The sequence below is a fragment of the Sphaerodactylus townsendi genome, linkage group LG15 (assembly GCF_021028975.2).
Source record: "Sphaerodactylus townsendi isolate TG3544 linkage group LG15, MPM_Stown_v2.3, whole genome shotgun sequence".
In the NCBI taxonomy this organism is placed as follows: Eukaryota; Metazoa; Chordata; class Lepidosauria; order Squamata; family Sphaerodactylidae; genus Sphaerodactylus; species Sphaerodactylus townsendi.
This window is the reverse complement of record NC_059439.1, coordinates 847798-874591: the sequence shown is the minus strand read 5'-3', so window position 1 is coordinate 874591 and position 26794 is coordinate 847798. Positions and strand designations below refer to the sequence as shown.

The window sequence follows — 26794 nt, the reverse complement described above, 5'->3', positions numbered from 1 at the left end:
ATAACATATGGAGGGCTGCGAGTTTGACACCTGTGCCATAAGGTAACTCAGCGCATCTGCATCTCTCTACTGTTCCAAGTTTCTCCTTCCTTTTTAGATTTTGGAAGCTATTCCGTGAATTCCGTGTAGCTGTCCATTGATTTCACCCGAGTTTTGCCTTTTGGAAAAGACAGTGAACCAGAATTAAAACCTAAGACTTTGATTGTAAAAGACAATTGTCAAACCCAACAGTTCTCACATTTTCAATTGAAAGTAAGCTATTTGAAAGACAAGGAACTATGCGGGTTGAGTACAGAATCTAATACATTGGATGAGGGAATGAGATCCACTGAGAGAAAGGAACTAAGTAAACTTTACGATATTTTATTGACACGAGAAACGGAGAGGGAGAGAGTCAAAAACGCAATGGTGAAATGGGCTGAAAATACAGGGAAAACAATAACATTAACCCAATGGGGCAAATATTGGGCACCAGCAGGAAGGGGTGTGGGCGAAGCAGGTCTCCGGTTCCTCACACCTCTGCTTCCAACCACAACGATTTGAGGCTCCTTTTCAGCTTATGTAACCCCCATGCTCAGAATGGGTTGACCCAGTAAGGGGTGGAGACTCAAAGCAGCAAGAGGCTGCAGACCTCATGTAGTTTGGAGGAGACGAGGCTACCAGACTCGGACCTTGATTTGTATAAGCCCTGAACACCTTGTTAAGGTAACTGCAATGTTGTTGGGAACTACTGGGAAGGTAGTTGTTTATTTTTGCTATGTTGTAAATGTTGAAGTTTATTGTTTCAGGGTTTCTTTTTGTGGTTGTAATGGGTGAGAGTTCTCCTGGAAACCTTCATCATGTCGAATCCTGTTCACCCAGCCCTTGGAGTCTTCAGCAGCCAACCCACTTGCAAAGGAGAATTGGACTGGGCAGTATCAGTAGACTGTAACTAGAAGGACTTGAAGTGAAACCTGAATAGGACCTTGAAGTCTGATGTTAAATGTTGATGTTATATGTTAAGAAAGTAAACCATTTTGTTTTGTTTTTTAATTTGTTGTTGCAGACTCATTCCAAGTTCTGCCCCACAGATAGAGGTTACACTTACACACATTCATGGGAAAGAGACAAGGAACTCTGTGCCACGTCTATTTTGGGTCCGAAATCCAGTGCACACTGTCTACCTCCACCCCCAACTCAGGAGGAGGGAGGGAAGCAGTCAAAAACAAGATCTAGGGCAGTACTGAATAAAACCTCGCACCCTGGTTCTTGTTCCCAGAGAGTTTATTTAAAAAGATAAGTTGCTGTTCGGCTTCTGACCGCTTATCGTAAGCGCACAAGGCCAGGTTGAGGGAGGAGCTGGGCTCAGAAAACAAAGCAAGGATATATCTACTTCTAGAGAGAGAGAGAGAGAGAGAGAGAAATTGTATTATTACAAGACAACAAAGAGAGAGGATGTTGACAGCCCCAAACTGTGAAAGAAGTCATCAGCCAATCAGCTTCTAGGACTGAGACAAGGCAAATCCTCTAGAACCGTTTCAGCGCCATCTCCACGCGGTGCCGCAAGATGGACCTCCTGCTGGGACAACACAAGAGAGTGAGGGATGCACTGGATCCGTAGGTCACAGCCTGCCCAAGCTCACACAGAAACAATTCTTGCAGCCTCTGTGTCCGGCTCCAGCCCACAAAACCACTCCTAAGGGAACACCACGGCCAACGGCCAAGAAGACACAAAAAGTTAGGTGAGGAGCTAGAAGAAGATCATCAGAATATGGATATCAGTATCGTTACACCACATCTGAAATCATCCTCGCCCTGCCAAGAAAAAGGTACGGTTTCCTCTCCAACCTCTGTAAAAACATAAGTTCTGCAAGTTTGCAGAGTGGTTCCATATCAATGGTGGGAAAAATGCATGCTATTGCAAGGTAGTTTCCCCTTGAGTTGTATCCGATTGTGAGGTACCACTGCGAGCAGTGATTTTATAGGCAAGCCTCTTTTCTGGGGTAGTTTGCCATTGCTTTCCCTGGCTATTCTTTACCCCCTAGCTATGAGCTAGGTACTCATTTACTGACCAAGAAATGGATGGATGGCTGAGTTGACCATGAGCCAGCTGCCAGGATATCTGACCCACAGGGGGCTCGAACTCCTGACCGTGTGAGTGGCAGTGCAAGCACTTAACCACTACGCCACACGGCTCATATTGTGTATTATTAGCAACCTGTTAAAGGGCTTCAGTATAAAAACTGGTCCCTTGCTGCCCCCCGCCCCCATAATATGTGTGCGCATCTTGGATCTGTGCACTCATCCCACTGTATGGGGGTGTTCTCTTGCTTCCAGAAACATTTTCCCCCTCAGTGCAGCTTTCGTGGGCCCCCCTTTAAGACAGAACCACTGCCCTTTCTTAGACACTAACCAGCCTCCTTTCTTTTGTCTAGCTAGCTCAGGGGTCTGCAACCTGCGGCTCTCCAGATGTTCATGGACTACAAATCCCATCAGCCCTTGCCAGCATGGCCAATTGACCCTCTAGCTAGCTTGACTTGATGGGAAAGGACAGGGTATAACTCAAATAAACAAACAGCTTTTGTGCATTTGTGTGTGTGTGTTGCTCGCGGATCATTCATCTCTCTCTCCCCTCTCCGACACTATTCAACATCTATATGTGACTTATTGACAAGTGAACGTCGAACTTTACGCTAGGATGTCATCACTTTGCTGATGACGCCCAGCTGCATCTGCTGATGGACGGCTGACTGGAGGAAGGGGGGTCTTATAAATCTAACAAAATGAACAATAAATATTCTCAAAGGCTTTCACGGCCGGATTCAACTGGTCGTGGTGGGTTTTCTGGGCTGTGTGGCTGTGGTCTGGTGGATCTTGTTCCTAACGTTTCGCCTGCATCTGTGGCTGGCATCTTCAGAGGTGTATCATAGAGACACTGGACACAGTGTGTAACAGACTTCCCTCTGTGATACACCTCTGAAGATGCCGGCCACAGATGCAGGCGAAACGTTAGGAACAAGATCCACCAGACCACGGCCACACAGCCCGGAAAACCCACCAGAACCAATAAATATTCTGCTTGGGAGCTGTGGATGAAAGCGTTGAAAACGAGCCATCGAAGACGGAGGTCCTGTGGCTAAGGCAGCCAGGTACAGAGGGAGGTGGCCAACCTCTGACTCTTGACAACATGTAGTTAACACGTGTGCCTAATGGCAAGAGTCCAGGTGTGATTCTTGATGCTTCCTCGTCACATCACAAATGTTGCTCACTACCGACACCCTACCTGTCTCAATCCAACCTGGCCCCAGTCATCTATATATAATGATCCCCTTTAGGTTGGACTACTGCAACTTGCTCTAGGCTGGGCTGCCCTTGGGCCTGCTCCGGAAACTCCAGTTGGTACAAATTACAGCAGTGTGGGTCTTTGCTGAGATACCGTGGGGGAGGAATGGCAAGTGTTTGGCTTTGATGTGAATGATTCATGCATAGGGCTGGTTATGCCCCTTTTAAAGGGCGGAGCTCTATCCCCCTGATCGCTTATCAGCCTTAACACACGTAGCTCCATGAAGGCAACATGGTTCAGTTTAGGCTGGGGATGAACAGGGCTTATGTGAGGTGCAGGATCTGACCTGACCTGTGTTCCTTGCTGCAGCTTGGTTACCTGCCGTATCCGTGGTCTGTGCAGCCTTCGCAGAGTTGCCTTGTAGCCTGGCGATCCGGCTGCGTGGGACACCCAACGAGTGGGAACTGGAACGAGACAGGAGGAAAGACATGCTATTTTTTCTAGGCCATTAGTGGGTCTTTGTTTAGTCTCGGCATTAGCCTCCCCGCCCCCAGGTGTCCAAACTGCAAGCCCAAGAAAAGCAAAGTCCTCAAATCTACACACGCACTCAATATATTTACAAACACTGGTGATGTTCAGGCTCCTTCTAGAAATCCTCCCTCAAGCACTACTTGCTCAGACATTCATAGCTGTTCTCCCTGGTGGGGATCCAACGCAGCTCTTCTCCTCTCCTTATAACAACCACCCCACAAGTTAGGTTGACAGAGAACACAGCTGGCCCGGGGCCACTCAGAAAGCTGCGGCAGCAGAGTCAAGATTTGAGCCTGAGCCCCCGCCCCCCTCCAGCCCCTCAAAAGGTATCAAACAAGTCCATCCATTCTTCCTCGCGGCCACTTGTGCCTAGAGCTGCCCCCCAGAAGAGAAGAAGAAGAGTTTGGATTTATATCCCCGCTTTCTCTCCTGCAGGAGACTCAAAGGGGCTGACAATCTCCTTTCCCTTCCCCCCCTCACAACAAACACCCTGTGAGGTAGGTGGGGCTGAGAGAGCTCCGAGAAGCTGTGACTAGCCCAAGGTCACCCAGCTGGCGTGTGTGGGAGTGCCCAGGCTAATCTGAATTCCCCAGATAAGCCTCCGCAGCTCAGGCGGCAGAGCTGGGAATCAAACCCGGTTCCTCCAGATTAGATACATGAGCTCTTAACCTCCTACGCCACTGCTGCTCCTGCACGAGGCCACCTCTCTCTCTCTCTCTTCAAATCTTCTTGAAACCCACCTTTTCTGGGAAGCCTCCGGTACAGCCCCTTCCTCTGTCATGGATGAAACTAATCTGGAATAAATGCTTCTCCCCTTGCAAAGCGCCACCCACACAGGGATGACTCTGATTAAACAAGAAAGGCCGTTCCCGCCTCATCGCACAACATAAACAGACCCAATCTGGGTCCAGTTCTATCTGTGCTCATCTTGGAAGATGGAGACAACCTACCCTGTGACCTGTCTCCTCCTCTTCATGGATGGTCTGGAAGCCAAGGATGACGATCTCGGGATGGAGGAGCCCTTCATGGTGAACACTGGCATGGAGGCCCTGGAATTGGCCAATCAGAGCAAGGTAAGTGGAGCTGTCCCCACACCCATGATACCGTGTATCCCCGGAAATAAGACAGTGTCTTATATTAATTTTTGCTCCCAAAGATGCGCTATGTTTTATTTTCAGGGGATGTCTTATTTTTCTGTGTTCTGTTCGTTGGGCATGCTTCCAAACAAAAACTTTGCTACGTCTTGCTTTTGGGGGATGCCTTATATTTCGCACTTCAGCAAAACCTCTACTACGTCTTATTTTCAGGGGATGTCTTATATTCGGGGAAACAGGGTAGGAAACGCAGTTCTCTGCCATTTTCAAGGAGACCAGAGCGAAAACAACGGGTTGGGGCCCACCACTCCTTTTCAGCCGGTGGGGCTGCCGTCCTTTGACTTCCAACTCTAGTCGCAGGACCAAATCAGCAGTTGGTCACAGCGCGTATTTGAAGACCCGGATTCTTCAAACAGTCCTGAGGGGCCTCAAACTTGTTAATTTTTGAAGTCATTTTGGCACTGCTGGACTATCAGAAATGAAAACATTCCACACACCCCAAATTAAATAAGGAGGCCTTTGCTTTCAAGGAGTCGGCCACTTTCATTTCATAGGGCATTTAAAAAGAACTGCCTCCTTCCTTCAAGATGCTGCCCTCCCAGTTCAACTTTTGTGCAGTGATTTTGTGTAACCGGCGTAGTGGGCCAATGGGCTGAAAAATCAGACAGTTGGATGCTGCTGTTCACGTGGTGTCTTGCTACCTCCCATCCCTCCGCAGCAGAACCAAGGACTAAATCTGAAGAAACAGACAGGCCCACCAAGCGCTGCCGAAGCCACAAAAAAGAAAAGGAAATTAAGACATTTAATCAGCACCACAGAGAAGGGAGCATCGGCCATCAAATATACCATTGGAGCGCTGTGATTGTGTGTTCCTGCATTGCAGGGGGTTGGACTTGATGGCCCTTAGGGGTCTCCTCCAACTCTATGATACCACATGCCAGAGAACGCGCCTACTGCCGTGTACTGTTTCACTGTATTGGCTGCCCCCTCTGTGGCCAGTTAGGATCTGGAAAGGCCGCTCTAGTTTCACTGAGTCTGCGACGCACCCCCCCCCCCTCTGCAAAGACAAGAAAACACAGGTAGCTCAGAGACACTCACCTGGGTAGAAGAGGCCCTCCCAGGGGATTGGGGAGCTGTTGGAGGTTCTCCCATCCAATGAATTCCGGACCACTTTTGGCACAGGGGTTCTTGCTAAGCTCGAAAGTGGTGTTCAGGCCTCGTTGGGGGAGTGGCGTAGAGCAGTTCTGAGTGGCCGAGGGGCCCAGGGGCACCCGGCCCTCGGTGACGGTCGGAGGGCACGGCGGCAGGGCAGGCAGACCCGTCGGGCTAGATTTCATCCTCTCCACAAGAGGGGTGCTGGTACAGTCTGCTCCCACAAGGACGGCCCACCCCTCTGGGGAGCTCACTTGCTGGGGAGGGGGGCTAGCTTTCCGCTGACGCTTTGGCCTGTGTCTTCCAGAGGGAGTCGTTCCTCCCGATGTCCTCTTCCTCCTCTTGGTGGGGAGGTGGGGGGTCTTGAAATCGCTTGGGGCTGGCAGGGTGGGTGGGGAGCCAGAACTGCCTGCTGCGCTGGCCCGCTCGGCTGTGGGAAAGGAAGTCAAAAGTGCAGCTGCGATTGATAAAGAACGAGACATTTTCTCTCTTTCTCACAGTACTAGAACCAGGGGGCATCCACTGAAAATGCTGGGAGGGGGAAGAATTAGGACTAATAAGAGGAAACACTTCTTCACCCAACATGTGACTGGTGTTTGGAATATGCTGCCACAGGAGGGGGTGATGGCCACTAACCTGGATAGCTTTAAAAGGGGCTTGGACAGATTTATGGAGGAGAAGTCGATGTATGGCTCCCAATCTTGATCCTCTTTGATCTGAGATTGCAAATGCCTTAACAGACCAGGTGCTCAGGAGCAGCAGCAGCAGAAGGCCATTGCTTTCACCTCCTGCACGTGAGCCCCCAAAGGCACCTGGTGGGCCACTGCGAGTAGCAGAGTGCTGGACTAGATGGACTCTGGTCTGATCCAGCTGGCTTGTTCTTATGTTCTTAAATGCCTTAGCAGACCACGTGCTCGGGAGCAGAAGCAGCAGCAGAAGGCCCGTGCTTTCACCTCCTGCCTGTGAGCTCCCAAAGGCACCTGGTGGGCCACTGCGAGTAGCAGAGTGCTGGACTAGATGGACTCTGGTCTGATCCAGCAGGCTAGTTCTTATGTTCTTAAATGCCTTAGCAGACGAGGTGCTCGGGAGCAGAAGCAGCAGCAGAAGGCCATTGTTTTCACCTCCTGCACGTGAGCCCCCAAAGGCACCTGGTGGGCCACTGCGAGTAGCAGAGAGCTGGACTAGATGGACTCTGGTCTGATCCAGCAGGCTCATTCTTATGTTCTTAAATGCCTTAGCAGACCACGTGCTCGGGAGCAGAAGCAGCAGCAGAAGGCCCTTGCTTTCACCTCCTGCCTGTGAGCTCCCAAAGGCACCTGGTGGGCCACTGCGAGTAGCAGAGTGCTGGACTAGATGGACTCTGGTCTGATCCAGCAGGCTAGTTCTTATGTTCTTATGTAATGCATTAAGAGACGCCCCCCTCCTAAATCCTGCAGCCCCTTCCCAACTGGGTCAATCTTGCTACCAGTGAAAGGCATACCGTCATTTGCAAACCGTGGCCCTTCCAGCGGCAGCGCAACCTTGGGGACCGTGTGGGGCTCCTCTAGCTGCTGGTCCGCAGCAGGAGCCCTCGGCGGCTCTCCAGACTGTCGGGGCACCAAGTGGTCCAGCTCTTCAAACTCCATGATCATATCCGGAGTGAGGAGGCTGGCCGCTTTTAGCACAGAATACTGCTTCCGGGCCACGCTCAAGACGGTCGCCACCAATCTAAAGGGACAAACAAACAAACAAGCAACAACTGCAGGACCAGAATTGGACAGATAAAAATCCTCCGAAGTGCTGAGAAGCGCCGACCGCCCTCCAGGAGGAAAGCAGACTCCAGAAACGGTGACGTGTCTTGGCGCTGATTTGACCGCATGTCGGTGGCTTCAGTTCAGGTAGGCGGGACGACAGGCTGAACAAACCCTTGGCCCCGCCCCCATGTCAACTCACCTCTCCAGCTGAGCTCTCGCCATTCTCTGCTGCCCAACAGGCATGTTTCCCTGTGGTAGAACGGGGCCTGAGGATTCTGTGATGGAGCAACCAGGTTTCCTTCCCGAGTCCTGAATTCATCCAAGATAGCAAAAGGCAGAGATAGCAAAAGGCATTACACCATTTATATTCTACAGGAAAGGCTAAACCAGGAGTCTGCAACCTGCGGCTCTCCAGATGCTCATGGACTACAATTCCCATCAGCCCCTGCCACCCCTGCCAATTGGCCATGCTGGCAGGGGCTGATAAGAATTGCATTCCATGAACACCTGAAGAGCCGCAGGTTGCAGACCCCTGGGCTAGGTGCAGCAGTGGCGTGGGAGGTTAAGAGCTCGTGTATCTAATCTGGAGGAACCGGGTTTGATTCCCCGCTCTGCCGCCTGAGCTGTGGAGGCCTATCTGGGGAATTCAGGTTAGCCTGTGCACTCCCACACATGCCAGCTGGGTGACCTGGGGCTAGTCACAGCTTCTCGGAGCTCTCTCAGCCCCACCCACCTCACAGGGTGTTTGTTGTGAGGGGGGAAGGGCAAGGAGATTGTCAGCCCCTTTGAGTCTCCTGCAGGAGAGAAAGGGGGGATATAAATCCAAACTCTTCTTCTTCTTCTAAACGGTTCTCATTGCTTGTAAGCTCACATCCGTAATTGGCTGACTTGCTGTGACATCATGCAACTCTCAGAGTCATTCTAATTGATAAGGAGGAGGGGAGCGTCCCCTGGAGACTGTGCTGCAAGGTTTGTGGGGGGAAACAAAACAACTTGTCTGGGGTTGTCTGGGAGCCAAAGAGGTTGAGGTAGGGGTGGGGGACACCCAGCCTCTCCTGGGAAGCGCCCAAGGCAGAGGAGAGGACTAGACCGGGGTCTGAGAGAGATAAAGGTGGAGGCCACAGCAGGGAAGCGGGACAGAGAAGGTGGGGAACTTGAGGGGACCAGGCGGGACTGAGAAAAAGCCTTCTGTGTTTTGTGAACAGGAGAGTTCAGACCAAAAAAGACCCAAAACATCAGGCCGGGGGGGGGGGGGGGGGGGGCTGTCACTCATTCTCTCTGACCTCTGATACCAACTCTTTTCATGCCAATCTGCAGTTATTACCGTGTTTCCCCGAAAATAATACAGTGTCTTATATTAATTTTTGCTCCCAAAGATGCGCTATGTCTTATTTCCAGGGGATGTCTTATTTTTCCGTGTTCTGTTCGACGGGCATGCTTCCAAACAAAAATTTTGCTACGTCTTACTTTCGGGGGATGCCTTATATTTCGCACTTCAGCAAAACCTCGACTACGTCTTATTTTCCGGGGATGTCTTATATTCAGGGAAACAGGGTCCTACTTTTCAACATCATCATATAAATTGCCATGAAGTCCTTCAACAGGTCTTCGTAATTACTTTTTGAGGCTGACTAGATGGACGCAGGGGGACTTGCTCCTCTCCCCCCCCCCCCCAAAAAAAAATCTGGCAAGCTGGATGCTCCTTGACTTCTACCCTGTTTCCCCTAATATAAGACATCCCCAAAAAATAAGACATAGTAGAGGTTTTGCTGAAGCGCGAAATATAAGGCATCCCCCGAAAGTAAGACGTAGCAAAGTTTTTGTTTGGAAGCATGCCCGACAAACAGAACACAGAAAAATAAGACATCCCCTGAAAATCAGACATAGCGCATCTTGGGGAGCAAAAATTAATATAAGACACTGTCTTATATTCGGGGAAACACGGTAGATGGCGCTGAGCGTGCTCTTTAGCTCACTCCATAGAAAGCGTACCACAACAGTCCACTGTGGAAACTCCAACCTTCAGAGGCAAGAAAAATGCCTTTTAGCCCCTGAAGGCAACATCAAAGGCACTCTGGACCAAAGTGAAGAAGAGGAGGAGTTTGGATTTATACCCTGCCCTTCTCTCCTTCAAGGAGTCTCAAAGCAGCGTACAAACTCCCCCACCTCCACAACAGCCACCTTGTGAGGTAGGTGGGGCTGAGAGAGTTCTGAGAGAACTGTGACTGGTCCAAGGTCACCCAGTTAAGTTTCATGTGGAGGAGCAGGGAAACAAATCCACTTCACCAGATAAACGTCTGCCTCTCATGGGGAGGAGAGGGGAATCGAACCCAGTCCTCCAAACTACGGTCCACTGCTCTCAGCCACTACTACACCATGCCGGCTCTCTGGATTCTCTTGCTGACCAGAAACCTAGTCATCACCTTTTCAGGAGTAGGGCAGAGGAGCAACTACAGCTAGGAGCCCTGGCATTAGCAAGGGAACATGCCAGGCACACGGGTACGGCGGTCCAGGCAAAATCACAGGACGAGAAACAAAACAGATCACAAAAGGGAACATCGGAAGCCCAGTAGGAGAAGTGCACGCTTGTCCACGTTCCCGGATCTAGGCCCCACTCCCGAGCCTCTCTCCCCTTACTTGCTTTAGGCTGCTTCCTCCCAAAGAAGAGGAGGGGCAGCCTGGTTTGAGCAGCTCCGGTTGTGCTTCTGTCTCTCGATCACCCGGATGACCGAAACCAGCTTCCTTCACCCTACAGAAGGCAAAAGAGATCATATAAAGTTGGCAGGGATTTAAAAGGCCACTGCTGGCAGGGCCACTGCTGGCAAAGTTGGCAGGGATTTAAAAGTTCAATGCTGCCCCCACCCTTAGCCTGAATGACATGTTATGACCTGCAGCTCCTAGGATCTGGGTCCCTGACTCGGCTGCCAACAGCTGGCGCCAGACCCTGCTAATCAAGTCAGGGGAATTCAGACCCGAAACACCACGGGTCATATCATGTAGTTCAACTCTCCGGACCCTCTGCTTCACCCAGAAGGATGAGAGACATTGGCCTATCACAGGGGTAGGGAACCTTTAACACTCAAAGAGCCATTTGGACCCGTTTTCCACGGGAAAAGAAAACACTTGGAGCCACAAATAATTTTTGACATTCAAAATAAAGATAACACTGTATATATATAGGGGTTTTTTTTACCTTTTACTCCGCTCATTCTGAGAAGTGCATGGATGCGCCTGCCCTGCTGCCTGCAGGGCGGGCAAGGATGAAGCCAGCGGCTCGGCCTCACTGGCCGCTGGGAAAGCGCCCGCCCCACTCCAACGGGGCTGGCGAGAGGGGAATCCCGCGGCGCGGCCCAGCCGACCGTGGGCAGTTGGTGCGCCCGCCCTGCTGCCTGCAGGGTGGGCAAGGATGGGGCCAGCGGCTCGGTTCATGGAGCCACAGTGCAAGGGCAGAAGAGCCGCTGGTTCCCTACCCCTGGCCTATATATATACACACACACACACACACACACACACACACACACCCACCCACCCACGGCCTATATATATATCGAAGTATTTAAAGACCCTGTTTCATTGTAAAGCTTACAACGAGCTTGCCCAGTACGGCATTTCCCCCCCATGGGAGATTTGTGAGGCCGGGCACAGCGAGGGCAGTCGAGGACAAGAAACGGCGGCTTCCTGAAGGCGTCTATGAGTTCGTGGCAGAGGAGTCAAGCCAGAGGTTTCCGGACGCTGAGTCTGCAGCCCGAGAGAGGATTCTTTGCCCGTTCTTAGCCAGCTGCGGCCCTCCGATCCCACCCCACCCTACCAGGAATTCTATACCAGGGGTCTGCAACCTGCGGCTCTCCAGATGTTCATGGGCTACAATTCCCATCAGCCCCTGCCCCAGCGCGTGGTGGAGGCATGGCCAGTGGCCACACTGGCTGAGGAGCTGATAAATTATGAGTATCCATGAACATCGAGCCGCAGTCTGAGCTCTATTCTCCCTAGTACCCCTCTTTCACATGTAGTTATCAGCAGGGTGAGGACTATCGGGATGGTGTCTTTGATTCCACTACACTTAAAAGAATGTTGCTTTCTAAAGAACGGGCAGAGAGGACAAATCCCACTCTGGAGGCGGTGCAGGCTGACGCTGGCAAAAACGCCCTCCCTGCGACACTTTCCCCGGTGTAGGGGCAAATTTGCTGATGCCCAGTCACTGTACCGGGACCTCGCATCCGCACCCCCGTGTCAACCCCAGCTGCATCAGCATGGGGGCGTGGCCAACCTCAGCCAGCCTCCGGAGCTCGATTGGCCCCTGTGGACCAGCAGAGGTGTGCCACGATTTCCACGACACATGTCTATGCTCCCCTCTGGGGGAGTTGTAGGTGAGGGTTTTTTACAGAAAATTTCCTTGGGCTTCCCGCGCCCATGCAAGAAAGCTCTTCAGGGCAGGTGAAGCGGCACGAAAGGGCTGTCGTCCCCATCGGCTCCAGACTGGGCTGATGAAAACTTAAAATACCTTGAAATGAGAGGTTTAATTTCTAGTGGGGAAAACAGAATAAGGATCTTCATTCTCCTAGCTCAGGGGTCTGCAACCTGCGGCTCGCCAGATGCTCATGGACCACAAATCCCATCAGCCCCTGCCAGCATGGCCAATTGGCCATGGGGTCTGCAACCTGCGGCTTGCCAGATGCTCATGGACCACAAATCCCATCAGCCCCTGCCAGCATGGCCAATTGGCCATGGGATCTGCAACCTGCAGATCGCCAGATGCTCATGGACTACAATTCCCATCAGCCCCTGCCAGCATGGCCAATTGGCCATGGGGTCTGCAACCTGCGGCTCGCCAGATGCTCATGGACCACAAATCCCATCAGCCCCTGCCAGCATGGCCAATTGGCCATGGGGTCTGCAACCTGCGGCTTGCCAGATGCTCATGGACCACAAATCCCATCAGCCCCTGCCAGCATGGCCAATTGGCCATGGGATCTGCAACCTGCAGCTCGCCAGATGCTCATGGACTACATTTCCCATCAGCCCCTGCCACCATGTCCTAGAGATCTCCTTCCAATGCCACGTTTCATTGGCGGCCAGCGCTCGCCTTAGCGCCCCTCTTGCTTGCCAGGCATCAGACTGTCACCCTCCAGCCCTCCTCCCCCCTCAGAAACTGCAGCCCTACCTGACGAGCTCCGCCTCCTCGGGGCCAGAATGCGTCAAGCCGTGGGGGTTCCCCAGCGGGCCCTTTCCCTCATACGCTTGGAGTCTTCCTCGCAGGTCTGCTACCTGAAAGCCACAAAAACCACTCGATTCTGGGGTTCCTGAAGCGCCTGAGAGAGAGGGCAGCATCCCCCGAAAGCAGCAGGAGGATCTCACCATCACAGCAGCCTCTGAGAGACCTTTCCCAGAGAAGACCGCGGGAGAGGAGATCCTCTTGAGAGAGGAACAGCAGCACGAAAATCCTCAGCACCTTCCCAGAACCGTAACGCCCAAAGCAGGATTTGGAACCTGGGGGGGGAGGCGCTCACACCCAAGGCACCAAGCCCAGGAATGGGGCAAAAGTGGGATGCGTGAGGTGGTCCAGCTTGTAGCCTCCCGCCAGCACCTTGAGTAGGCCAAGCAGGGGGTGCAGGAAAGCACCAAGAAGGCAGGCAGGCTGCATTGGCTCCCAGTTGAGTTCCGAATCATCTTCAAGGTGTGGGTGTTGACCTTTAAGGCCTTACGCGCCTTGGACCCTCGTACACCGCCAGGGACGCATTACCCCATATGTCCCCGCCCAGCCTCGTTCAGCAGAGGGCCAATCTGCCTGGAGTCCCGGCCCCTCAGTGATCGCGGCTGGCCGCCGCAGCGGGCCAGGGCAGCTACGGCTCTGGCCCGGCCTCAGTGGAACACTCTCCCTCCCAGCTGTCGGGCCCTGCGAGATCTCGGCGATTTCCTTGGGAGCCTGTAGGGCTGAGTTGTTCCACCCGGGCCTTTGGAGATCAGCGTGAGGTGCCCCTTGTCCTTTCTGCTATATAGGGGTCCTTAACATCATCGGGACCCACTGTCTTCCCCCCCCCCCCACTTCTCTGGGAGGGTTTTAGGTTTTAAGTAAGGGTTTCGTGGGATGCCTGTACTAAGAAATAACTGGGAAGAATTAGGACTAATAAAAGGAAACACTTCTTCACGCAACGTGTGATTGGTGTTTGGAATATGCTGCCACAGGAGGTGGTGATGGCCACTCACCTGGAGAGCTTTAAAAAGGGCTTGGACAGATTTATGGAGGAGAAGTCGATCTATGGCTACCAATCTTGATCCTCCTTGATCTTAGATTGCAAATGCCTTAGCAGACCAGGTGCTCAGGAGCAGCAGCAGCAGCAGAAGGCCATTGCTTTCACCTCCTGCACGTGAGCTCCCAAAGGCACCTGGTGGGCCACTGCGAGTAGTAGAGTGCTGGACTAGATGGACTCTGGTCTGATCCAGCAGGCTAGTTCTTATGTTCTTAACTGCTGTTTTAAATGGGATTGTATAGTGATGGAGCGTAGATATTAATTATAATTTTGATTCGCTCCTCTAGTTAATATATTATGATGTTTTATGTGTGATGTTTTATGTTGTGCACCGCCCAGAGCCCTTTCGGGATGGGGCGGTATATTAAGTTAAAATAATAATAATAATAATAATAATAATAATAATAATAATAATAATAATAATAATAATAATAATAATAGAGATGAATTCCAGACACTTGTGCTGTGTTGTTATGTATATAATAATAATAATAATAATAATAATAATAATAATAATAATAATAATAATAATAATAATAATAATAATAATAATAATCCCTTTTTCACCAGAAAGGAAGAGGTCTTTGACATGACCTCGGGGTGGGGGTGGGAATACTCGATCCCTCCAGAGAGAAGCTCTCCGTAAGGTTGTCTTACCTCAGCTTTCAGCTGCTCACAAATAGCGGCGTACTGGCTAATATGGTAGTCCAACGTTAAGGTGTTTCTTTTCATCTGCAGGCCGAGGCAGGGAAGAGGAGCAAACCGGCATCAGTTCAGCTGAGGACCAGACGGCAGCGAAGCCCAGCCGCCCCGTTTGAACCAGCTTGTGCAAGAACGGGAGGCCTCAGGAAACACAACGAACAACTACGCTTCCCTTTAGCCCACAAGAACTCCGACTGATAAGTTCCTGCTTTTTCGTTGATTGGGGCCCAACCAGGCAAAAGCTCCCACGTCTGTGCATAACTCTAACATCAGAGTATCACACCAGTTCCATAAATCTGGGAGGAACTGAAGTGCTATTGAGAGCAGCAACCGTTTTGCATTGTCAAAGGCTTTCATGGCTGGAAGCAACCGGGTGTTCTGGGTTTTTCCGGACGGTGTGGCCGTGGTCTGGTACTTTTTGCAGGTGAAACATTAGGAGCAGGAATTACCAGACCGTGATCACAAAGCCCAGAAGAACCACAACACCCGGTCAGTCTGTCTATCACCCAGACACTGAAACTGCCCCCCAGATTTTTATGTTATGCGACATTCAGTCGGGAAAACTGAACGATGAAAGTTCTGAAGTAGGTGGAGATTACGTTTCCGTCATATTTTGAGCGAGGAGAAAGGAGCCACAGTTTTACCTCTTGTCTTAATAGTCACATAACTAGAAATTTGCTTGGGGGGAAAAAAAGAACACAAAACCGACCCACACAGGATGTCGCATTCTGCATCCAGTTCCCATTGCTGTGACTGGAGTTGTGCCCACCTTGCTGACCAGTGTTAGAAAAAGGCAGCTGGTCACACGGTGATGGACAGGAATATTCTGCAAGCCAAGGGTGTGTGGCATGGGATGTAAAATTCAAAGTCCTGAGAATCTCACTTCTTTTTTTAAAAAAACCCTCAAGTTTCTAGTACTTGTGAGTCTGAACATCAGCTTAAAAGTACAGGCACATGTCTGGGGGAGTTTCGGAAGCTCACAGAAGGAGCACGAGGGGTGTCTGGCAATCACAGTGCTCCTTCGCACGACATGCAAACTTACAGACATTTATCTATGCAGGTTGCAGAGTCCAGTTTGTCTTGATGTAGAATTTGGAGTGGGGGGGCTTTTTAAGTGGTGGTTTCATGAGGGGCAAACAAGAATTCCAGCTCTAAAGGGTTTTGGGGGAGAGTTATAAGGGTTGGTGGTGCCAGCCATTCAACAGGGGGGGGATATGATTGAAGTCTATAAAATTATGCATGGGGTAGAAAATGTTGACAGAGAAATTTTTCTCTCTTTCTCACAATACTAGAACCAGGGGGCACCCACTGAAAATCCTGGGGGGAAGAATTAGGACTAATAAAAGGAAACACTTCTTCACGCAGCGTGTGATTGGTGTGTTTGGAATATGCTGCCACAGGAGGTGGTGATGGCCACTAACCTGGATAGCTTTAAAAGGGGCTTGGACAGATTTATGGAGGAGAAGTCGATCTATGGCTACCAATCTTGATCCTCCTTGATCTCTGATTGCAAATGCCTTAACAGTCCAGGTGCTCGGGAGCAACAGCCGCAGAAGGCCATTGCTCTCACCTCCTGCACGTGAGCTCCCAAAGGCACCTGGTGGGCCACTGCGAGTAGCAGAGATCTGGACTAGATGGACTCTGGTCTGACCCAGCAGGCTAGTTCTTATGTTCTTAACCCTTGCAAGGGTTTTGGAGGGTACAGAAGGGATCTCGCAGGGAAGGCTGGGGATTTCTTCATGCGACTCCCACAGGGCTGGGAACATTTCAGCAGAGGCGTAGCAGCGGGGAAAAGCACCCGGTGCACCGGTGCATCCTCCGCCCCTGTCCCGCCCTTGCCACACTCCCACAGGGGCATGTGTCTGGTGCAACACGGACCCCCCGTCCCCTTGGAGATACGCCTCTGCATTTCAGGTACCATGTGCCTTTCCTGCCCTGTATTGACCTGCGTGTTCACTTCCTATTTCACCAGCCAAATTTGGATAGCCGCATATGCATGGATTTTACTTAATTTTGCATGTCTTCTAATACTGCAATCCTCATCCAATGGCATTGTTCACCTGTTGTCTCAGGCTATCTGACTGCCCTGCTTTATATTTTGTCACCTGCCTTGAGTCTCAGCAAGAAAGTTGGATTACAAATAACACAAATCCATCCAAGGGATGAAAATAAGTCTGAGATGCCAGACTAGGCCAGATCACCAACATATCAGACTCTAAATGGGTACTCACCAAGAGTTTGATTTCTTTGGCCCGGTTGGCATATTTGAGGGTGTTGTAGGTGTCCTCATAAGAAACCACGGACGGGCTCACAGCAGCAATCATGATGGTGCGGCAGTTCCCGCCAATGGAGTCCTTCAAAATGCGCGTCAGTTTGCTGTCCCGATAGGGGATATGAGGCTTCTTGCTCTGGGGACCAAGAGAATTTGCTTATGAGAGTAATTATGAATAGGTGCATATTTCCCAGCAATCCTTCCATGGTTACTTGTTCACATGAACACATTTCCTGGTGTGGAAGTAGCAAAGGAAGTCATGTTCAGGGGCTGACGTTCCTTGGTGCCATCTCAGTTTCTATTTGGCCAAACAATTTATAAAAACAAACAACCAAGCAGAAATTTTAGGGTAACTAGGCAAAATAAATTGCCTCAATATGGAATACTACATGTCAAAAGTTCTGAAAGCGCTTTTACAAAAACATTTCATTACACCAAAACAGATCTAAAGGCATGACTCTCACGGAGGAAACTCAGAGGTCCTCTAATATTGTCTCAGAAGATCTGGCTTAAAATTCAATCAACTACTAAGTGTTTGTTGTGCGTGGGGTGTGTGTGTGGAATTGGGGGCTGCACCGTCTTGGGCAGGGGTCTGCAACCTGCGGCTCTCCAGATGTTCATGAACTACAATTCCCATCAGCCCCTGCCAGCATGGCCAATTGGCTGATGGGAATTGTAGTTCATGAACATCTGGAGAGCTGCAGGTTGCAGACCCCTGGTCTTGGTGTCTGTGATCCTGCCCTTTGCAGCTGACAGCCAAGAGCTGGTCAACTTCTCCCACAATTTTTTAAAGACCAGTAGAAGCAACACATCCTTTTCCATGGAGGCCCCAAGTCGGTGAGACTTGTCTTGGCCCTCATTTGCCAGGTTCAGGAAGCAAGCCAAGACTTTAATTTCGTCGAGCCGGAGCTGCAAAAAGCAGGTGTCGTCTCCGAAAGAACCCATCAGTTCTGATCAGTTGGTCTAGGATGTATTTATCAATGTATTTGATGCTTTGTACTCGTCTTTGTCAATGGCTTGGAAGTTTAAGATAACAAGCAAACTATATATTTTTTAAAAAACTAAGTAATCTTGAAAACTAAAATAAAATGTCGTTTTAAAAATGCCTCCAGTAAGCGTCCCTGGGCAAACCACGCCAAAACAAGGGTGTGTGTGTGGGAATACGGAAGACACTCGCTACCTTTGCATCGGCCAGGGCGTTGATGACGTTGATCAGGGCCAGAAGAGAGCGGTTGATGTTGGCCCCCTCCCGCAGTCGCTCCCCTCTTGTGTTGGCAACAGAGGCCCGTTCCGAGCCTGCCAGGTCAACCAGGCTCATCTTGCCCACTTGCAGGTCCTGGGCGATGGCGTCGTGCCGCTTCACGTAGATCTGCAAAGAGCAGAGAAAGAGGGCAACAGCCGCCCAGGCCAGAAGGACGCCGGAGCTCCACGAGCAGCGGAAGACGTACCGGAGGATGTTAATGGATATTGATCAAAGAATAGAGCCGGCTGACAGCTTGTCGGATTCTATTCTTATTTTATCCATTACATCAATGGCCTCTTGCATCTCTGCTCATCCTGAAGCAGTGAAACTCACTCAGGGGTTCTGCAGCCGCACGTTTAAGCACCGTTCCCCAAAATGGCACCTGCTCCACGCTTCCTTACCCAATGCAGCCCATGGTTTGTAGAAGAAGAAGAGGAGTTTGGATGTATATCCCCCCTTTCTCTCCTGCAGGAGACTCAAAGGGGCTGACAATCTCCTTGCCCTTCCCCCCTCACAACAAACACCCTGTGAGGTGGGTGGGGCTGAGAGAGCTCCAAGAAGCTGTGACTAGCCCAAGGTCACCCAGCTGGTGTGTGTGGGAGTGCCCAGGCTAATCTGAATTCCCCAGATAAGCCTCCACAGCTCAGGCGGCAGAGCGGGGAATCAAACCCAGTTCCTCCAGATTAGATACACGAGCTCTTAACCTCCTACGCCACATAGTTGGATGTGCTGACCAGACCAAAGACCGATCCAGGACAGCTGTTGACTTCATGGCCAACCTCTAAGGCTGAAATCCACCGGACACCGCTGGAAACAGAATGCCTTCATGGCTTATTTTATTCCACTTCCACTTCTGAGACATCTCTGTCTCAGGCTCGGGGATGGGGATGGGGAGGCGGAATCACCGACTTCCCCAGCCTGCCGCTGCTTCTAATCAACTGCAAGTCTTACCTGGAAGATGGCGTGGGAACGGGAAGAAGCGGCGTTGATGTCCGTGGGGTGCTGAGTGCGGTTCTGGTTGCCTCGCGCCAACATTTTCAGTAGCTGCTCTGCAGTTCTGGGCTAAAAGGAAGGGACGACACCAGCGGAAAGGGGAGGGTCTGGTGAAGAGGCTCGACGGCCACAGCCCTGGAGCGACAGCCCCCCCCCCTCTGCACCCACCACAGCTGCAGGGAATGCAAACAGATCACCTCCTCGCATCGGACACGTTCCGCAACCCCCCTAAGAAGTCCGAGTGTCCCTTCTCTCTCCTCCACCTGTCACTGCAGGAGATGAAGAAGTCCTGAAATCCCACCCACAGAAACCCTGTTCAACCAGCCCAGAGATACGGGAGTTCTCCGTGGGCATCGCTGAGCTACAGTCACAAATTCAACAGCTCAAAACGGTCCGCCCCTCCAGTGGCGTACCTAGGCAAACTGGAGCCCTGGGCAAAACCTGAGTTTGATGCCCCCCCAACAACAACCACCACCTTTATTAGGCATTGAAAGAAAGCAAGAAAGCAAGAAAGCAAGAAAGCAAGAAAGCAAGAAAACAAACAAACAAACAAACAAACAAACAAACAAACAAACATTGGCAGGAAGGGAGTGGATTTAAAAAGAATCTGGGGAAATTTAGGGGGTACCTGCTGTCAGGGGTGCAATTATTAAGATAGCAGCACCAAAATTTCAGAGTATCTTCATGAGCCCCTACTGATGATACCACCCAGGTTTGGTGAAGTTTGGTTCAGGGGGTCCAAAGTTATGGACCCTCAAAAGTGTAACCCCCATCTCCTATTAGCTCCCATTGGAAACAATGGGGGATGGCGACACTCCCAATGGGAGTGCATAACTTTGGACTCCCTAAACCAAACCTCACCAAATCTGGGTGATATCATCAGGATAGTCTCCTGAAAAATCCCCGAAATTTTGGTGCTGCTAGCCTAAAAACTGTGCCTCCTACAGGCCAAAAACAGAAAAAACACTGAAAATTCAAAAATAAATCACACCAGCATTTTTGGTGCCTCCCACAAGGTGGTGCCCTGGGCAACTGCCCACTTTGCCCAATGGGAGGAACGCCTCTGCCCCCCTCTTTTTAAAGCAAGTAGAGATTGTCAGAGCCTTGACTTGCCTGATCTTGCCAGATGACAGAAGCCAAGCGGGGCCGGCCTGGTTTGCACTTGGGTGGGAGATCCACCGAGGAATACCAAGGTTGTGATCCACAGGCAGGGACCAACCAGCTGTTGGTGTCTTGCCTTGAAAATCCGACTGGGTTGCCGTAAGTCAGCAGTGGCTTGATGACACACAGAGATTGTCTGAAGGCTGCCTTCAGTGCTCACATCACCTGCTGGCTCTGCCCTGCCCCCCCCCCCCCCTCTACCAAGGGGCATTCATTGAAAATGCTGGGGGCAAGAATTAGGACTAATAAAAGGAAACACTTCTTCACACAACGTGTGATCGGTGTTTGGAATATGCTGCCACAGGAGGTGGTGATGGCCACTCACCTGGATGCTTTAAAAGGGGCTTGGACAGATTGATGGAGAAGTCGATTTATGGCTACCAATCTTGATCCTCTTTGATCTGAGATTGCAAATGCCTTAACAGACCAGGTGATCGGGAGCAACAGCTGCAGAAGGCCATTGCTTTCACCTCCTGCCTGTGAACTCCCAAAGGCACCTGGTGGGCCACTGCGAGTAGCAGAGAGCTGGACTAGATGGACTCTGGTCTGATCCAGCTGGCTTGTTCTGATGTTCTTAGCAGTGCAGGCTGGAGAAGCGGCCTGTTCCCTTCCGGATGAAAACCAGCCTGGTGGGAACTACACTTCCCAGGAGACCTTGCGAGCCCCAGGGTCTCATGGGAAGTGTAGTTCCCACAAGGCTGTTTTCAGCCTGAAGGGAACAGGCCGTTTCCCCAGCCTGCACTAAGGTAAGGGGTGGGGGCAGGGCACTGCTGAGTGGGGTGGGGTGGGGGTGGAAAACAGAGAACGCGCACCAGGCACTCTGGCCCAGCTGCGCCTCTAGCGGCACGCAGGGAAAAATAGATGCTTCTGTGCTCGGAAGTGGACAGTCTCCTCCCCTGGGAGCTCATTTCCCTTTTATGTGCTCCTCAAATTATTATTTAAAACTAGCAGGGCCCAGCCTTTACCTGGGCGTAAGTTTGGTTGGTGACAATGGGTGTCGCTTCTGAGGAAACCCTCTGAGGGGCGCGATGCAGCCATTCAAAGTATGTCACGGTTGCTGTACCAAGCTTACTCCTGAGTAATGCATGCCTGGTTTTCTTAACTGTAACTGCAGTATTCAGGGAACCTAGGGTGCCTGGCCCCTCCCTCCCGTCCCTTGCATGTCGCCCCTCACTCTCTTCCCTCCCTCACTTCTCTTCCCTTGCATGCCACCCCTCCCCCTCCTTCCCTTCCCTTTCCCTCCGCGAGGGTGGGTGGGTCATATCAAGATGCTGGGCCCCCTGCCTCCCCTCCCTTGCATGCCACCCCCCCTCTCTCCCCTCTCTCCCCTCGCATGCCACCCCTCCCTCTCCCTCATGTGTATGTGTGTGTATGTGTCACGTCCACTCGAGTTACTGCCTATGTACTGTTTCCACTGCTCCTATTTGGCCATCTGAGTGAACATTCTAAGGGCACGAACATTCTAAGGGTCACAGTTACACACAGGCAGCTGCATGTCCTTCACTAGGGAGCGCCAGGAAAAAGGTGTTTTACCTGGGCCAGGTGTGAAATTTCAGGAATGTGAACATCTAAAAACACTCTCGCCTGGCTGACTATAGTGGCTGGGAATTTTCAGAGGAATTGGCCCAGCAGTTACTGAGGTATACTGTCATCAACAAAAACACTGTTAGCTTTTTATATATATAGATGTCTGATTGCCAGCCATTGAAGTAACCCTAGCCACCCCCACCACCCAGTTTACTTCACCCATACCTCTACTTCTTCTCAGTTCTTGCCAGCCCTACTTACATGGTCAACCCTGCCCCCCATCTCTTCGCCCCTGGCCAGTCTGAAGCCCTTGAGAGATTGACCGTACTAAGTTTAAATACTTCCACCCTGCCTTTCTGCTGGGAACAGGGATTCAAGAACTAATCAGGGCTGAGATCTGGAAAGCACCCAGGGCCTAAATGCTAAACAGCAACACAATTCTTTGCAATCCTACGTGCACACCCTGGGGTTGTCGAATTCCTTGTGACGGAATCTGGAGTAAGTGTGAGTTTGCTGTTAGTTGCCCAAGAAACCGCGTTTGCGTTTTCCCACCTCCGACCAACCTGGTGAAAAGAGAGGCCGGAAACCACCACTCCTTTCTCTGGGTCCTCCCGCACAGCCAGAGGACCTTTTGGTTCCAGCAAATCGTGGATCTGCTCGTTGTACACCTGGAGACAAACACACCTATTTTTAGAAGGCAGAACAGTCGACATGAAGAAGAGTTGTCTTTTATACCCCACCTCGCACTACCTTTAAGGAATCTCAAAACAGCTTACAATCACCATCCCTTCCGCCCCCTGCAACAGACACCTTGTGAGGTAGGTGGAACTGAGAGAGTTCTGAGAGAACTGTGACAGGCCCAAGGTCGCCCAGCAGGCTTCATGGGGATAAGTGGGGAGTCAAACCCAGTTCTCCAGATTAGAGTCTACCAGGAATGGGGATTGGGACTCTTTAGTTTGGAGAGGAGACGTCTGAGGGGGTATATGATTGAAGTTATAAAATTATGCATGGGGTAGAAAATGTGGACACATTTCTCACAATACTAGAACCAGGGGGCATACATTGAAAATGCTGGGGGGGAGAATTAGGACTAATAAAAGGAAACATTTCTTCATGCAACGCATGATTGGTGTTTGGAATATGCTGCCACAGGAGGTGGTGATGGCCACTAACCTGGATAGCTTTAAAAGGGGCTTGGACAGATTTATGGAGGAGAAGTTGATTCATGGCTCCCAATCTTGATCCTCCTTGATCTGAGATTGCAAATGCCTGAGCAGACCAGGTGCTTGGGAGCAGTAGCCGCAGAAGGCCATTGCGTTCACATCCTACATGTGAGCTCCCAAAGGCACCTGGTGGGCCACTGCGAGTAGCAGAGAGTTGGACTAGATGGACTCTGGTCTGATCCAGCTGGCTTGTTCTTATGTTCTTATGAGAGCTGATCTACAGTCTGACTTACACACGTGTAACGCAAGCTTCAAAGCTGTGGGTGAAAAGTTTGCTACACATTCTGTAAACCAGCAGCTTAAAAAATGAATCGCTCTACCTCTTGGTATGAGACAAGCACCTCGTAGCGCTGCTGCTCTCTCCTGGCCTCTATTTTCCTGAACAACTCCGCCATGGTCAGGTACATGATGCCCGGGTCTTTCTCGGACCCCAGCATGGTATACGTCTTCCCAGCCCCGGTGGCACCGTAGGCAAACACTGTGGCACAGAAGGATCAAAATGAGTTTCGTTTGAGAAGTCCCAGAATGCAAAACCCGCAAACCCCGCAGCGACTGACGCGACTCTTTGCCAGACGAGGAGACTGTTTGACTCTGCCCTTTCGGAAGCCATTTTGGGATTCAGCTCACCCTACTGCTCTGCGTGATCCTGTCCCCTACACGCATGCACCCCTCACAAGTGTTGTTTCAACTATATTTTCAAATTTCAATAAGCATAGTTTTGACCCAGTTTGGACCCTTTGTCTCCAGCTGATACTTGAAACACCTTGTTAATGCCAGATCCCTCTTCAGGGCCTGAGAAGTCTTGTAGTGCTTTCTGAAGAGCGAGACTAACAGATTTTCTTTTAATGGAGTAGCCTTTTTAACACAACCTCTCCAATTGTGAGCAACAACAATCACTAGAACTGGGGATTTTCAGTCTGAAGGCGTGGCAGTTTTCCTGCTGTTCCACTAACATCTGCCGTGAGACGAACGTGATATTCTGCCTCCCCTTCCCCAAAATGTTGCTTCTTCCACACTGGAAAACTGTCTCGTGTAGCTTTTCTCAGAACATCAGAGTATTGGTCTAAAATTGGGAACGGGGCGCCTGGTGAGCCGTTCTCAGGGAAGGCTGGGTTGAAACGCCCCAAATTGGTGGGTGAGCTTTTGACCCTTGCCTGAGAAGAGCCTTCCTCGGTTGGCTCAAAATCCTGAGTAACTATTCAGTCCCAAATAAACTTGAATCAGACCAGTGGGTCTCTCCAGGTTGGTCTTGTCTGTTCCAACAGGGGCCCCTCCCACACGTGCAGAATAATGCACATTCAATCCACTTCCACAATGATCTGAAAGTGGATTTTGCTCTTCTGCACAGTAAAAGTGGATTGAAAGTGGATTGAAAGTGCATTATTCTGCATGTTCCAAATCCAAAACCTTTATTAGGCATAAAACCAGTGTGTGTCATGAATTCCAAATACAATAAAAAGATCGTTATTGCACAACTTGCAGTACACAGAGTAAAAATGTAGCAATAGCTTCAGAGATTTCAGCATTAGAGTTATTTAGAAGCTTAGCCATTTTTATCTTATCAGAAAGGAGCATAAATCCTGTTGGTAATACAGTTCTCAAATCAGTTCTGATGTTGTATTTTGAACAGTGAAGCAGAATATTCTGCATGTGTGGAAGGGGCCAGGGAGCGGGTCGATTCTCTTATTGATCCTGCATTCCAAGCACAGGCTTTATCACAGAGCTGCCCCCCCCCTCGCAGTAGCAGCAACACCTTGTGCCCCCCTATTATTATTATTATTTATTAAATTTGATAAACCGCCCACCCCTGAAGGGCTCTGGGCGGTGTCCAGCAAAACCACAACTAAAACCATGTGCACAATAAATAAGTGATAAATAGTTAAAATACATAACTCAGAATAAGCAGCATTCTAAAACCCAGTGAAACAATATTAATAATACTAATGATGGCTCCCAGTCCCAAGGCCGGGAGGGGACAGACAATACCGAAAGATGTCACACCGGTAGTGCCAATGTTGGTACAGCACGCAACACACTCAGACGCCCGCCTCGAGCCTCCTCACCAGAACAGTTGTAGCCGTTCAGGACAGCATCCAGGAGGCCTTCGGTGGTATTCTCAAACACCTCCACCTGAGCAGCACTCTCGCCGAACACCCGGTCAAAAGCAAACGTCAGGTCCTTGCCCTTCCGCCTTGGGGCAGAATCAAGCCCTTGGAAACCCGCCGTGATCGCTGGGGGTCTGGGCTCCTCGGGGTCGAAAACCAGCAGACAGTCACTCACCACCTGCACCACCCTTGGGCGGTTGCTCTCCTGCTCCCACGAGGTCTGGGGACGCACTCGTACCACCACGGACACGTGGCCCTGTTCAGTAGATTGCTCAGACACCATCGTAGCAAAATGCTGTGTTCGAGGGAAGACCGGAGCCCCGTTAACAGGCAACAGAACGAATTCACATCCCTGAACTAGCTCAAGCAAACGGCAAAGTAGAATCTCCCCAACATTAATACTGGGTAGTGGAACCGAATGAACATTAGTTAGTGCAAACTTATTACAAGGGGACCGTGTTTCCCCTCCTCAGGGCAACTCGGCCCTCATGATCAGGGAAGAAACAACCCTTCCCAGTGATTCAAGAACCTCTCTTCATTTTAGAGCCCAGAACTGAATCCAGCTCGGTCTATTGCTGCCAAGGCAACGCATTTACAGCTCCATTTAGCTACAAGGGATTAAGGGCCAAAAGCACTCATTGATTGATTGTATTGACTAATCAATAACTTCATTTGTTGCAAGATTATAAATGTGGACTTTAATAACAGTTGTCCTCTCCAGGAAAAAAAAGCAATCACCTCTGATTTGTTTCTTAGCAAGACAGCCTGTTTGCATTCACCTGAGTCAACAGACCTGGTGTTTCTTAAAGGCTGCCTTTCCAAATGCTTTTTGGCCAATTGATGTCCCCCACCAAAACAACAAAAAAGCCAGAGAAGAGCTCAGGAGCCCCCTGAACAAGTGAAATGATACATATTCAGCAGTTCTGAAAAGCAAAATTAAGTGGCAGCTTATGCATTATGAACTCATTCTGCATTTGCCCTTGCGAAAACACTGCTTTGCATGCAGTCAACTTTGGGTTGTCAGCTCTGGATTGAGAAATAGCTGGAGATTCTGGAGGTGCTACCTAGGAAGGGCAGGGTTTGGTGAGGGAAGGGACTTTAATGCACAGGTGTCAAACTCATGGCCCTCCAGATGTTATGGACTCCCCCCCCCCCCCCAACCCCCCCCCCCAACCCCCCCCCCCCACCCCCCCCCCCCCCCCACCCCCCCCTCCCCCCCCACCCCCCCCCCCCCCCCCCCCCCCCCCCCCACCCCCCCCCCCCCCACCCCCCCCCCCCCCCCCCCCCCCCCCCCCCACCCCCCCCCCCCCCCACCACCCCCCCCCCCCACCCCCCCCCCCCCCCACCCCCCCCTCCCCCCACCCCCCCCCCCCCCACACCCCCCCCCCCCCCCACCCCCCCCCCCCCCCACCCCCCCCCCCCCCCACCCCCCCCCCCCCCCACCCCCCCCCCCCCCCACCCCCCCCCCCCCCCACCCCCCCCCCCCCCCACCCCCCCCCCCCCCCACCCCCCCCCCCCCCCACCCCCCCCCCCCCCCACCCCCCCCCC

The 26794-nt window shown here is 51.2% G+C and overlaps 1 protein-coding gene across 2 annotated transcripts; it reads right to left on the bottom strand.

Annotated features, from left to right (window-relative positions):
- Window positions 1-1245: 1245 nt before the first annotated feature.
- KIF18B (kinesin family member 18B) lies at window positions 1246-26279 on the bottom strand. 2 transcript variants are annotated; one of them, XM_048517324.1, is made up of 15 exons: window positions 25205-26279; window positions 23462-23619; window positions 22482-22586; window positions 19189-19299; window positions 18175-18363; window positions 16954-17130; window positions 14678-14752; window positions 12934-13037; window positions 10410-10521; window positions 7972-8081; window positions 7520-7746; window positions 5986-6469; window positions 4744-4842; window positions 3641-3726; window positions 1246-1558 (listed from the first exon to the last, which is right to left on the bottom strand). In XM_048517324.1, exons 1-15 carry the CDS (start codon window positions 25527-25529, stop codon window positions 1518-1520), a joined length of 2403 nt encoding a protein of 800 aa, XP_048373281.1. In that variant the 5' UTR covers window positions 25530-26279; the 3' UTR covers window positions 1246-1517. The 2 variants fall into 2 exon arrangements, with proteins under 2 accessions (XP_048373281.1, XP_048373282.1); XM_048517325.1 differs by having other exon boundaries at window positions 1246-1555.
- Between the last annotated feature and the right edge of the window lie 515 nt (window positions 26280-26794).